Source organism: Fringilla coelebs, assembly GCF_963513975.1.
Source record: "Fringilla coelebs genome assembly, chromosome: Z".
Taxonomy (NCBI): Eukaryota; Metazoa; Chordata; class Aves; order Passeriformes; family Fringillidae; genus Fringilla; species Fringilla coelebs.
Genome location: NC_140031.1, coordinates 12,792,802 through 12,807,927, shown reverse-complemented (window position 1 = coordinate 12,807,927; position 15,126 = coordinate 12,792,802). Strand labels below are relative to the sequence as shown.

The 15,126-nt window shown below is 42.8% G+C and overlaps 1 protein-coding gene across 2 annotated transcripts in view; it reads right to left on the bottom strand.

The window, feature by feature from the left end:
• The window catches only part of EGFLAM (EGF like, fibronectin type III and laminin G domains), a 74,715-nt gene extending 59,855 nt beyond the window's left edge, over window positions 1–14,860 (bottom strand). For both annotated transcript variants that reach the window (XM_084224611.1, XM_084224612.1), the window contains exon 1: window positions 14,680–14,860. In XM_084224611.1, the coding sequence (XP_084080737.1) occupies window positions 14,680–14,788 (109 nt within the window). In that variant the 5' untranslated portion in view covers window positions 14,789–14,860. The remainder of the gene's footprint in view (window positions 1–14,679) is intronic.
• Between the last annotated feature and the right edge of the window lie 266 nt (window positions 14,861–15,126).

The following is a 15,126-nucleotide window of genomic DNA, read 5'->3' as shown; positions in this document are numbered from 1 at the left end:
TTCTTCACTGGCACGGACTTGTCCCATGGATTCCTGCTCCCATGGATTCCTGCACACAGCACGTGCTACCTCCTGTGCTCACCTTCTGCCCTGCAGTCAGCAGTAGCTGGAACCACACACCACCTGCTACCTAAAGGAGTGGCAGGGACAAGCAGCCAGGGATGGTGTACCAGTGTCCACTTAAGAAGCATTTCACATTCAGAAAACAGCTTTCCAATCTTCACAACACCCAATGAGGCACATTAGCATTTCAGCTGCATTAGTAATAAGGAAGAAAGAATACCCCCTAAACACTCACTCTTAACATATTCATAGCATCCTTGTGTTACTTTCTGGGGAAGCTCTATGAGACAAATTTGCTGGAAGGCATAGTTGCTGAAAAAATGAATTTTAACCAGCAATGACAAATAGTCATGTAAGGCAAGTTTCAAATTCATATTCCGAATGCACTATAGGCCAATAACATTATTTACTAAAAGTATTTGGTGAATAATTTGGAACAACAAATAAATTTGAACAAAATGCAATCCATTTGTAGACTATCTGCAAACAGAGAGACAACATCTGTTTAATAAGGAGCCACATAATGAATTATTCACTCAGCCCTAGAAAACACTACTATCTCCAGGTTGCAGATGATGAAAGAGACACAGAGAGCCAAACAGTGACCTCAGTCACGCTGGCCTATAAATTGTCACTGTGGAGTAAATGCACGGCACGGGACTATGCCAGGGAAAACATGAGCAAGGAGCCAGAGAAGCCTATCTTTTTATCCTCCCTGTTTAGTTCTCCCTGGAAGTTAGGGAATTCCCCTAACACAACAGGGAACCAGGCATGAGCACCACCAGCCCTAGCAGTGTCTTTGCAAGCAGCCTCAGGTGATGGCCATCGCTCACCGCACACTGCATCCTGCCCTCCGTGTGACAAAGCTGTGTGACAGCCAGGCACGTGGCACTCCCACTGCAGGGCACCTGCTGCCTCAGGCTCAGACCTGGAGCCAAGAGGAAAAAGAAGGCCAGTGGCAGCTGTGACCCATGCACAGAGTTATGTCCTGGGGAGGCTAGAGGGCAAGGCAGAGAGGAGTATGTCATGCAGCATGGCAGTCCCAGAGTCTTCTGCTGTCACCACTCCTGGCCTGACAGCTCAGTGATGTGCATCTGGGGATTCAGAGTCACTTCTGGTTGTCAGAATTTCTCACAACCTGGCAGAAAGTAAAAAATGTCCATTTCTGGACTGAACTTTCCCTTCTCAGCCATGGCAAAGTGATGGCAGGATCTGACACAAGCATTGTTTATTGGCACCAAGCTGCAGGAGATGTCATGGCTTTTGAACAACCATAGCAAAGAGGTTTGTCAGCTGACCACAACTGCTGCAGCACATGTCACTGCTCTACTGACAAGCCATTTTGAGATAAACCTGAGCTTTATGTATCTTGCATGATTTTACAGAGCATCATGTATTAGGCACACTAAACACAGATATTGAAGCTGGTCTAAACATTTACATCTTTATGTCAAACGTCATGTTTAGACTATTAAAAATAATTTTCAAGGGAGTTTTCAAGGGTAAAACTCTTGGGGCATTTGCAGTTTCTCCTAAAATTGGGGTCAGAAATACCTCTTCTCAAAACTCAGCATGAAAACTCTGTTAATCTGGTAGGACCAGGAACAGTGCAAAACCACAGCAGAGCCTCCTCCCCTCTCACCCTGTGGATTGGGAATCTGCTGACAAGGGGAGTGAGACTGATCCACTACCTGTACATGCTCTGAAGATCTGCCTGAGTGATGATCCCCCTGCCAGTGCCCTCTGCAGCTGCTTCAGTGAATACCTAAGAAGGCATGGAGATTTGCTCTGATAATAAAGAACAAGGAGCCAATTTATATAAACAATAAAATTAAACATGTTTTGTTTACAGTCGTTCTCCTTTCTGGCCCATCAGGCACAGAAAGTTCAATACTGTCCAAAATGTTTTTATGGTAATGGAAGCAAAGACTCCAGTGCCATGCAAAGAAGCCATTAATCATGGGGGAGCACTCTCACACATATTATGACTATACATTGTGAAAGTGTATCAAACACAACAACTTAATGAGGATTTAGCCTCATTAGATAAACAATGTTGAGCTGACAATGTTACTTTTCTGCTTACAGCTATTTTCCTTCCCATTTATTTGCCCTTAGTTTTGTACTTCTAAAAATATGCAAAAACACTAAACCAGTAAAAAAGCCACCTAAGAAGGTCTCCAAGTAAGCTGAAGAATACATAAGAAATCTCCCTGAGATGGAGTAAATTTTGCCATTTCAAAATAATGACCACTATTTAAATTTTTGCTTCACAAAAGCAACTCAAATTAAAAATGGTGAAAATGCTTATGTCATCAATACAAATGTCACTTCCATTGTGGCTCTCACTGCCACACACAACAGCCTCTGCCCATATATTAAACCCCAAGGGCTACCATCAGGGTGGCCACAGGCTAAGTGAATGCCTCCTGGGAATGGTCCCCAGCCTGGGCCCATCAATGGTGGTGTCCTTTACTGCAGTGAGATGAAATTCCTTGCTGTGAGGGTGGTGAGGCAATGTCACAGGTTGCACAAAGAGGCTGTGGATGCCCCAACCTTGGCATTGCTCACGGCCAGCTTAGATAAGGCACTGAGCAACCCAGTCTAGTGGGAGGTGTCCCTATGACAAGGGGATTGGGATTAGATGGTCTTTAAGGTTCCTTCAGCCCCTTAGCATTCTACCATTCTGTGATTCTATGTGCCAGTGCCTCTGGATGCTCTTTGCCATCACTGAATCCACCAGCAGAAATGTCACTTCCATGTCTGTCCCTGTGATTTGGTGCAGTTACCTTGAGTAGAACACTTCCAGTGAATCCACCCTCTGCTCCCAGGCCAATCATGCTGGCCTTGTGCAGGGCTCTGGAGCAGCCACCTCATCTGGATCCTTTCCTCCAGCTACTGCAAAAAAACTGCTTATGCAGGGAGCTCTTCCTTCGTTCCTTCTAGTCATGGACTGAAACAAAAATCTTACTACAGTGATGAACAGTTGTGAGAAAAAACCTCAACTTCAAGCCAAATACATTTCAAATGTTCATAAGCTTCACATTTGAAGCACTTTGGATGATTTGGACAAAGCTCATCCCTATTAGTATGTACTAGTATACACAACTTTAGGGAAAATTTCAAAACTGATTCAAATTTTAAATTAGATTAAAATATTAGTGATTGAAAACAGTTTTAATCTTAAATACTGATGAATGGAATATCTGAAAGGATTTGTGTTAGATGTGTTAAAATCTTTCTTTTAGAATTTTAATCATATTTTTAATTTAATCTTTTCTTTTTAGATGTCATTGCTGTATCAAAGCATGCATAGTCACAGTTACTTGCAGATCCTGAAGCAACATGCAAAGTCACTGATACAATCCACATGCAATAATACAGTAATACATTTAAGGGAAAACAGCTGGTTAGTTTCATCTTTATGAGTTTGTAGTTTGAAAAATCAAACTATTTATACTACATTTTCTGTACTACTCTTAACAAGAGAGCATAAGCCAATGAAAGGAGATAAGCACTTCACTGTTTTACTCCTAAATCTCTGTGGGTAACAGTCTAAGAGAAGTACTGACTGAAGGGCCCCTTATTTTCCAGGTTGATGTATCTCCCGTTTGTGTCCCATGAAACAAGTGAAACCTGACGATGAAATGCCAGCTGTCACTACTAAAGGGTCACAATGTAAGAAAAGAGGAGCAAAAAAAGCCCAAGAAAACCAATTCAAACTAATTCTAAATTGAAGTTTTCTGAAAAAAAAAAACAAACCCACTTTCCAGAAATACCTCTGAATTTCTTCTGTTTGAAACATTATTTGTGTTCACCAATTCACCAAAGAAAACTCCCTCTGAATTTTATTAAAATAGCATTTTATCATTGTAATAGCTGTTTCTGAAGGAAAAAAGCTTGTCCACTCCAAGAGGTGAAACTAAGTGTAGAACAGTCCGTTCACTCTCTCACTGAAATATTGGTGAAATTGTTATTTATTAAACAATTAACAGTGATACATAAGGTCTTTTGCTTCCCTTATTTTACAGACCGAAAGTTATGCAAACACCACAGTGGAAGGAAGACAACATGACAAACTGAAAAGGTCAGGAAATTCTAAATGAAAAAAATATGCCATCTTTATTTAAATTTCTTTGAAGCCTTTTCCAGCTCCCACCTCCCAGCAGCAGTGCGTAAGAGAGCAAGAATTTAGCAGCCACAACAACTACAAAGGACAAGGACTCGAAACTGGAAAATCTCAGCCAGCCTGTCCTGGTTCTGCACCCAGAGCAGCAACATCCACACACCGAAAATCCTGACACTCATTTCTCTGAATGAATCACCTACCACTGCATCAGATCCTGCAGCAGAGATGGCAGGTCACATGGCCCTAGAGAGGCACCATGCTTTTGGATTCAAACCACAGTGCACAAATCTTTGGAGAGACTAAGCTGACCTTCATTGGTCCTTTAAAAATACTGCAAAAGAAACCACAGTGAAAAAAATCTCTCAGCATTTTAATAAATAACAGGCTTGGACTCATGTGATGCTTATATAGCATCTGTTATCTGCCCCAGGGACAACTGAGGTGACAGTCACTGGGATTTTTATAGCCCAGCGAAGGGGAAGGAAGGATACAAAGCTCAGAACTTAAGCTACAGTGCAACACCACGAATCCCATTATGAGCAAACAGGCACAATGTCACTGGTGGCTTTGTCGAGGCTTTTCCTGCTGTACCTTGGCCCTGCAGATCACTGAACAGAAAGGCAGCAAGGGGAAGTTCTCTCCTTACACTCCTTCCTGGAGCAAGGCTCTGCTCCCAGGAAGGCTCCAGCTGCAGCAAAGGGAAGGAGAGAGGAGGTGAGCTCTGCACTGTGCAACACTGACTTCCAGAACTGAAAAGGAAAAGCAGTAACTACTTTTTTTTAAAAAAAAAACCCAACCTTTTGGAGAGCTATACATAAAAATTTCTGGCCATGGACAGTTATGCCCTGGACACACTTTTGAAGAATTCCTAGTGCCAAAGGTTATAAAAAGCAGGGGACATCATATATCTGAGCAAAGGCCTAGTTTGTAGCTGTCTTGCCCTAGTCAAAATGAGCACATCAGGCAATCTCTAGGCAACTCTTACAGGCTTGTGTTTTTAATAATTACTGTTAGTTTGATTCACACAAGTGCATACGTTCATAACTTGTACCTGCACCTGGATAACTTGGTGGAAGTTATGCTTTCCTAATGGAAGCATTTTCCACTTCCAGAGGAAATGGAGTATAGGTGCCTGTAAAAACCCCCACCAAGACACTCCACTTGCATAATTTCCAGTGTTTTTCTGGAAGTCTCAGTAAAAGTCTAACACTTACTCCTCTAAAACCATGCTTGTGCTTTGCCATTTGAAGCCCCAGCGCTGGGGCATGGCTGTCCTAGTTCCTGATATCTCTGCAGCACCTTGGCCTGGCAGAGGAAATTGGTAACCAGCTTCCTGTTCTTGGAGAAGGGACAGGATGGGACTGAGGCTCACTTCTCCCTTCTCCAGCCTACAAGCTGCTTGAATGCAAAGCTCAACACTTTTCCTGGCTTGGGATTTCCTGTCTGGGCTCCAACCTGCCTTGTCCTTATGGATGTGTCCAGTGACTGCAGCCAGCCCTGCCTGCTGCCAGCACACTGCCTGCCCTGCCACTGCCTGCCTTCTCATCAGCTGCTTCAGCAGTTTTCAAATAACTTCGAAAAAACATGTCTGAGAGATTTAACTTAAGTGCCAGAAGGTAGCTGAAATCAAGCAACAGGACATCAGCCCGTCTGTGTAACAGACTTTTGTCATCAGTGGGATGGGCTGCTTAGGAACCAGAATGCCAGTAGCACATCCTGGCATCTCCTCCCACCTCTTTTGTCTCATGGGTTATGCATCCGAGGTGCTAGGAAGCACAGTGGAGGAGCTTCACAAACCACAACACTTCAAAAAGTAAAAAGGGCAGTGAAATCATAAAAAATGCCAAATAAATAACTTGGAAATTTATTATCCCATCATTTAATATCACTTATTTTTCAGGTGTTTGCTGTCCAAATCTTACTAACTCAATGGAACACATGGCAAAATTGTTCACAATAGCTGAAAAGTGTTCTCCTTGATGTACCTTAATTGTTCCCTTTATCTACTACACATTTCTTTCTTGCTGAAACCCAGAACAAAACAGTTATTGAAGAAACATCTTACTTGGTACAAGAAAATAATTAAAGGGGAGCTTCCTGAGTAGTGGTCAGATAGAAAAAAATTACAATCAGACAACCACACACGCATTACATACACACATGCAAAAAGATTAAAGTGTAAAGAGGACAAAGCTGACCATGTGACAGGCAACAAATGTGCAGGGGGAGGACATAACATACATGCAGCATTTGGGTTCCCACAATCTTTCCAAGTCCTGAGTGACTGTTTTGAAGCTCATTATTCATGGACACAAACAATCTCATCCTGCCCCAGAAAGTATCACAAAAATCAGCATGCAAATTTATTATCCTGAGGTTCTGGCACAGGCCTCGTAGAGGTACACAACACAAAGCATAGCAACCTCCCACCAAACACTTCATACTGATCACAACACCAGAAAATACTCATTTCCCTGTAGAAAGCCGAGAAGTTGGTCTAGTTGACATTTTCAGTCCATTACTGGGTGACTGGGTGGAAGACAGCTCAAAGGAAGATAAACCTGCAAGGTGAAACAGACATTTCCAGGAGATCCTGGACACTGCAAAATCACAGAGGGAGTGAAGCTGGAAGGCACATTTGGAGATGTCCTAGTCCAAACCCCTGATCAGAGCAGGCTCAGCTGCACCAGGTTGCCCAAGACTTTGCACAAAGACGTTTTAATATCTCCAAGGACAGAGACTCCACGACCTCTCAGACTAAACTGTCAGTCACCCTCACAGTAAAAAAGCAGGAAATTCTTCCCCAGCTCAGTTCCTCCACAAGAAATGGGATCATGTCAATACCTTCTGCAGTCAGCAAGTCTCTCCATTCACTGAGACTATCAGTAAAACCAGAGGAAATTCTTTGTCTGTACTAAGTGACTGAAATAACTGTGGTTTTTAAACCTGCATCCCTGCACTAATTTAGTGTGGGACATGGCCTGTGCATTCAAAGAACCAGTAACAAGCAGCAGGATGTGAGAGCTGAGAGACCAACAGGGAAGGACAAAACCCTCTTTGATTCAAGAGACAATGAGACATGGAAATATATCCCAGCATAAAGGAAAAATACATAGGGCAGAAAATAGCACATGACCCAGGCACAGCTACGATGTCCACACAGCTAGTCTCTAATGCTCCCTAATCCTCTCAAAGTACTCCCTGCTCACTGTCTCCCACAGCCTGTAGAGTCCAACCCTTTGTCCCAAACCTCTACCAGGGCTACTTCATGCAAACCATGCCCTTTACTTGGCATCAGCTGGTCCAAACATCTCATTTTTTCCTCCCCTTTAAAGCCCTTTTAGGTGCTGTCTTGTTCTTTGCCCAGAAGTCCTTGAAAGAATTGCTTATACTCTGCAGGTTTCTTCTTCCATCCTATGAGCCTATGGCTCTGCAGGGGTAGAGGGCTGGAAGGCCCTCATCTCACCCTACTGAGGGAGTCTTTTGGCACACAAATGGACAGAGAAACAGTTCTTCACTGCAAAGTTCTACTCTGCCATTGTGGCTGATTAGTAAAAATGGGAACATTAGCAACCTGCACACCACAGGTTCACATGGGAACAAGAACATCATGAAATGGGAACGGGAACTGAAAATGCCAGCAGGACACCAATCTCCATGCGCGGCTGGAGTATCAGCTGCAATGCCAACATCTCTGAAAACAATCATCTTCATAAAAATGCCTGCTTATTTTTGGAAACACGTTACCTTCTCCTGTAATTGTCTAGAAAGCAGAATATGAAAGAGACCTCACATTTCAGTTCCAAGGAACAGATTTTGGCTTCTGCAATCTCTAATTAAACCACAAAAATTTTGGTCCTAGACATGTACTTTCCATCATCTACAGTTTGATGGGTTTTGTTCACAGTTTGGCTTCTTTTTTCCTAAAATGATACACTAGTTGAAATTTTTAATGCATAAAAGCAATTAAACTTGAGTGAAATACTGTATAATTTTTGCCCTTAGGATTTTTTATCAGAAGATTTTTGAGCGCAGAAGCACAAAGCCAGTCTTGATTTAAAACTCTGTATGTGCAACAATACCTCTGGTACAGCAGAAAGATCAGAATGATTTCTGTAGTATGATCAACTTTCACAGGATGTTCATTTCCCATCATTTTAGAAAGACAATTTTGCAAGTTCCAAATGTACATAGGTATTGATATATACCATCGTTTTCATAGATGCCAGCAATTTTAGCCTACTTTTAAAATTGAGAGAAGTGTGAAGAGTAATCTGTTTTGGGATTCTTCCAGCTTCAGAGATCTTTCTGTGCAAATAACACTGGATTGACTATCCTCTGAGGATGTGGGGAAACTCAGAACCACTCTGTCCACTTCTCAGAAGAACTGTTCTTGACATGACTGCTATCTGCACTGTTATATAAAATGTGTTTATTAGCTGTAAGGTTAACATATATAAGGGGAAGCACACACTATCACTACTTGGGGATACACTCAGAAAGCCATGTTGAGCTCTTAGCATATGGTTTCCATTTCCTAGCTTTAAAAAATTATCCAGGATAACTTTGGCAACGCTCGAGCGAGACATCTTTTTAAGAAAAGAAAGCCAAGGCATTTTGGCTATCCACCTACAGGGATCCAACCCAAGAGACAAAAGGGTTTCTCCCACGACCACATAGCTGTCCTGTCCCTTTTGAACAAATAGCGCCCTTTATCAATATTGTGTGGATTCCTTTTTCATTAGACGCCAACATCCTGAGGGACTTTCCTCAACAGTCTACTTCTGAGCGTAGCTACCCTATGTTCAGTAGAGGAACTGGCATGAACTTGGTGTATTTCACACTATACACCTCTCACCTGCAGAGTTTTATGGATGGTCACACAGCTTATCATTATCTAGTTTTGAGTTAGGCACCCGGTTGTGCGAAAGCTTTCCCCCTAAGCCTTCAATTTTCAGTGGCTTATGTCCTCCTGAAGCAGTTACTTTCAAAATGAATTCTGGTGTGCTTGCTCTCAGCTCAGTGGCTCTGAGAAGTCTGAAACAGTAATGTTGATATTTTGCTGTGGTTTGGATGCTGACATTATCAGAAATAACTAATCTGGTTGTCATGTGTAAGCATCTTCATTAAAAGTAAAAAAATAAAAGAAAATAAAATCTTGCCTAGCCTTACCCAAAAGTATTTCCTTTCAGCTGGAATTAGTCATGAAGAACAGGGAATTTGTTTGATTTATGGGATTTTTCTTAGATAGAAAAATTTTGTTTGCACAGAAATCAATTAAGAAATTTTATTCAAGATCACACATCTAACATAAGCTCCTGTGTCCCTGTGATTTAGGAAGTCTCTTGTTATGTGATCATAGGCCACCATCACACATTCATTGATAACATGGCACCCAACTGTACACTCAATAATGAAATAATAAACTCTGCAAAGACCTATTCATGGCTGTTTGCTTAGATCACAGGTATCTTTAATTTCCTTTAATGACTTGTTAATATGAAAAACTTTCTGTAAGCACTTTAGAGTTTCATTTCCTTGTGATGGAAAAGTTGTGAAAAGGTCCTATCAGTCCTGTTTTGAGGACATGAAGCAATAATAGTCAACTTGTCATCTTTTCTTAATTAATTTTATTTTCAATTTTTAAAAGAGCATAAAAAGAGCATAAACCCTATTAAAAGAGAATAAATGGAAACATGCAAAAATGTGAGTCCCAATTTAAGCATGACCTGAGGAGTTACAAACTTCCAAGTATTCTCTCAGCTAATCAATGAGATTTAAGAGGCACTGAAGAGAACTCATGCACTGAAATTTTCCAGTTTAAGAAAACAAGGTACTATTCTGTTCCTTAGGATGCCTTTTGGGTGACTGACACTCAGAATCCCTGCCATTAAGTTTAAGGTGAGTATCACTGTTGGATGTGCTCACTTCTAATAAGCTGCAAACAATACACAGGGCTATGTCCTGTCTAGTCCTGTGTCACTGAGAGAAAAAGAGGGTTTTTCTGCAAGGCACACCAGAAGACACCATGAAAACCACCCACACATTATCACTCAGTTAAAGCCTAGAAGCATTGACTAAAATTGGGGTACAGTTGTGATGAGCACCCTATAGGAGTATTTTCACTGTCTAAAGTGGCATGGCTGGAAAAGGATAAAAGCATAAAAACACTCCATTCCCATTTTTAAGAATAAAAATATGGCCTGTGAAGGACTGGCAAGCCGTCAAAGACAGTCTGTGACAGCCTCAAGGCAAAAAGATTTCCCAAGGATCACTTTAGTGCCCTAACTCCAAAACAACCCCTCCTCTCCAAAGCATCACTGTGAATCCCAGTATCTGGTAAAGAATGCCTTGGCTAATTTTACCTTTCTGAACACTGCTGGAAGTCTGAATAGTCATTTCAGACATTGGCACTGGCAAAATGGTGCCAATGAAAAACATTTACTGAAAGTTTCCTTGTACAGAGGAAGATTGCAATTTCATGATGAAAAGGGCACAAAACATTTTGCTGCAAGTGAGACTAACTAAAGTCAGAAAACATACTTCAAAAATGAGTAACAGTGACACACAGAGTAACATGCTCAAGTGGACTAATTCACCTCATTCCTCTTGCTGCCCTGGAAAGTATTATCAGAATGCTCCTATCTGCATGAGGTGGTGATGTGATTGATCAGTTTTCAGAATTTACCAGACCATGGACCCCAGAGGTACAAGAGGAAGTCCAATCAAAATGAGAATGTCACATAATGTTGTGATGCAACTTACACCTGAAGGTAACAACCAACAAAATACATATATAATGAGTGCTTGATTTTATTGGTGTTGAATAAATCAGGCATTTTTGAAACCGTAAGAGGATGATACTAATCTTCTCTCAAATAAATTATTCACATCTTCTTTATTAGTTCTAGCTCACAGACATGCACTGTCTCTGACAGCTCTACATCCCTCACACGAGGAATCATTCAGCTTCCAAGTCATTCCTCTTCTCAGGCACTTCACATCCAGCAGCAAATCAACCTTACCCTTACATGCTTTACGTGTGGGATTTATTATGACATTGAATAAGAATTCACCCTATTGTTGTTCCAAAAAACTGTAATATTTAAAAACTCAAATAAGCACCTTCTTTCCCAAAGACTGTTGCATTTTTCATATCTGTAGACCTGATTTCAAGGCAGTTTGACCTATTTTGATACATAAATATGGCTAGACTTTCAAAAGTGTTCTTTATGTAGCAGCTCTTATTATAGTCAGATTTTCTAAAGAATTCAAGTATCCCAGTGCCAAATCCTTTGGAAAAAAAAAGTCATTTACTGTAGTCCTGACCAAGGATCTGTACTCTTTTGAAACTCTGGCCATGGTATTCAGTGCTACTTTCTTGTAAAGTCTTCAGACTTTAACTGGTCTGATTCTTGCAGCATTTACATAAAAAGCTGGTGATATCTACTGCTGTGGACATCTGGGAAAGAGATACAAGCCAAATTCTTTATTTATATTAGCTGGCAAGCATAATATATTTATAAAAGGAGAAGCATTCCTAAGCATCAGATATGATTATTTTTATTCTCCATGCAAACCGACTTACCCCTTTTATTATTCTACAGGGCGTTGGAATTTTACACTCTTGTTAAAGAGAAGCATCAATGCAATACAGTGCAACAACTTTATGCCATGAACATCCACAGGACCAGTCAGCTCTTTCCCCTAAAAGTCTCTAAAATCACACAACCATTAAAATTAAATACCGTGTTTATATTAGTTGCAGAGTAACACATTGGGAGCTAGCTTCAGACTCCCTATTCTTCAACCAGTTGAAACCTGAAACAGAGATGGCAAAAACCTGTGCCTTTGCAGAGGGCAAAAGCAAGAAAACAATGTGAAAGCAGCAGTATGAGTGCCAGCTTCTGGGAGTACAAGATATAGAGAATCCCAGGCTAATCTATTCCCAGCTATACTATTCACCACACGGTGTCTAAGGATTTGTTTTAAGCCCTGCCCAAACAGTCTGTCATCCCATTTTCTTGTCTCCAGAAAATGTGTTTTGTAACTGTAAATAAATGTTCAAATTATTTCAGCAGTCATCAGAATCTCTTGTACTTGGGTACAACAGCCCTTCTCCCTGAAGATTAATTTAAGTTTCATTTGTGGCCCTTTTACTACATATTTTTAACTTCACAAACAGATTTCTCACTTTGCTACTTTCTTGGGATTACAGAACTGATCTTTGTAAGCTAAGTCCTGAACTGAAACATGGGAAAAATGGAGATCCATTTTTCTATCTTTTTTCTTTTGATCCACAGGACCTCCAATTCAGCTTCTGTTATTGAAGATCAACTGGTCTTATGAATTCTCTCTTGACATAACCTCTTGCTTTCACCTCAGTTAAAATTCCTGTACAAGTTTCACTTCTATCACTATTAAAAGAGCCAAATGAAAGAAAAAAAAAATCCTGAAGAGCTTTTTACTATCTTATCTCTTCTTTACTCACTGAATGTGTAATTTTGGATGTGTGAGTAAATGATAGTTCTTTTCCACTCTTAACCACCCAGCATATGATATGCTGCAAAACAAGGCAAATATGTTCCAGCTACTTGAAACTACACCTGTTCTGAGAGCAACATTTCATAGTAAGGACCCGGTCATGGCATGCTTGGGAGCCCTCAATTCCAACAGTCCCCACAAAATACAGATGGGATTTAAATCATATATATATATATACTGCACACAATTTCTGTGGGGGATCTCCTCTTCAAATCTTGCTACAAGTGGATTTTCAAATATTTGCATGGATTTTGAAAAAAAAATGCCCAATAAAACTCATTACTTCTTATAGAGTAAAAGAAGCAAGAAAGGAATGATTGAATCAGTTGATGAATCTGAAGCATGTTACAAAAAATTAACATAAAAATGTGTGCTAACAAAAGTAAACATATTAATTCATTTCCTTCACAACACTACAGTTAAATTTCCAAACTTTAAGCTATTTTAATTTAATGCACAGAAATACATTTTCCCCAGGTCTGTCATTCTCCTGTGACTAGCGGAAACACGTACAACAGTACGTTAGAGTCAAAGAACATTTTAAAATATTTACATATTTGGCTCCCCAGCTTCACGTATCCATTATTTTTAATGCAAACTACTAATCATCTCATTCACAATGCCTGTCTGCCTAATTTCCTCAAGTACTTAATGGTGGCTATTATGACAACCAAGGATCACGGGACTAGATCCCTAAGAGACAAGGTCAGACCAGTAAAATTAGCCATCTGTCCAGTAAGGGTTTTAAGCTCAGGCTGTATTTAAGTATTAAGTTTCCAACTGTACAGGCATTTGTTTTCTTCTCATATGAGCAAGAAACGGCACAACAGCGATTTTAAAAACCAGCAATGAAAATCTTTCAATACTGTGGGATAGATACAAAAAGGATCTAAAGCTACAAACACTTTGTGAGATGACGCAGAACTTACTAAACTTTTTGTATTTTCAGCTGAACTGATCTTAGTGAACTCAGTGATAAGAGCCAGTGTTGGTCACAGAGACTCTAGGAGAGTCCCAGTGTTTGAGACAGTCCCAGGCATTGTTATCTTCTCTTAGCACCGCAATTTGTGAAGTATACAGAATGTCAAACTTCACCATGCACTATGTCTCATCTTATTGTTTACATTTTACCTTACTGTTTCAAATGCTGCGGACTGTAAAAGGGTTTTAACAGACTCGGGGTTTAACTTTCAGCCTCTAAGGACTGTGCAGGACCTCCTTGATCAGCGCACAAACCTCCCGTCGACAGCCGTGGGAACTCCCCCACAGGACACGGGCAGCGCTCAGCCCAGGGCAGGACCAGGAGGCACACCACATCATGCTTGGTACACGATAGCTACATTTTTGGGACAAAATCATTGCTTCGCTAGTAATTTTTCTTTCACGTTTACTACTCTGTGCCTTAGGTTATTCGCTGCCACACATACCCATGTCACAGCCACGGAGCAGCTTTCCCGACAGGTCACCCACCCCTGACTGGTTTAGAGGTTCACCTGGCTTCTAACTCTGCTCACGCCGCACCGCAGGTAACGGCATGCAGGGAAAACCGGGTAAAATTTCCACCAATTTCTTCCGCAGTAGCTGCAGCCGGGTCCTGGTTCGTAAATAGAGCGCGCCCACCGGTACTGGGGGCAAGATATCGGAGGAAACACCGACCCGGCAACTTCACGGGTCCCTGCCACTGCCTGGGCATCCTCCCTTCCCCGTGAGAGGGCGGCAGGGGCTCGCAGCGAAGGGCGAGGAGCGGCGGACGCCCCGCCGGGCGAGCTCCCTGACCGGGGGCGCGGCGGCCCGACCTGCGGCGCTGCCCCGCTGCCCACCCGGCCCCGCTGCCGCCTGTGCCCGACCCGGGGCGGCCCCAGAGTCAGAGGGACGCGGAACTTCGCCTGTGCCAGCGTGTCGCGGGGCGGGCACCCCTCGTCTGGCGCTGCCGCCCGTCCTACCTTGCCGGCGGGGGATGTTCCTGCGCGGCGTGGCCGCACACCCGATGCACGAAGCCAGGAGCAGCACCAAGGCGAGGCAGCGGCCGTGACAGCCGCCCGGCACCTCCATGTGCGCCGAGTCCCCCCGCCCGAGCGAGCGCGGAGCTGGGGCCGCTGGCCGCGGGCGAGGGGCGCCGGCGCCCTGCCGGGTGCGGAGCGGAGCCGGGGCGGCAAAGAGCGGACAGCGGGGCTGGGACGAGCGCCGGGCAGGGACAGGGAGGGACGGAGGGACGGGGGGAGGAGGCTGGGTCCGGCCCTTTGATGGGATTACGGCCGCTCGGCGCGGGGCACGGCTCGGCACCTCCCCCCGGGGCGCCGCCGCCCCGGCTCGCCCGACCCAGCCCCGCCGGAGGGGTCGCGGCGTCCCCTGCCGGGAGACCCCCGTGCGGCGGGGACGCTCGGCAGCAC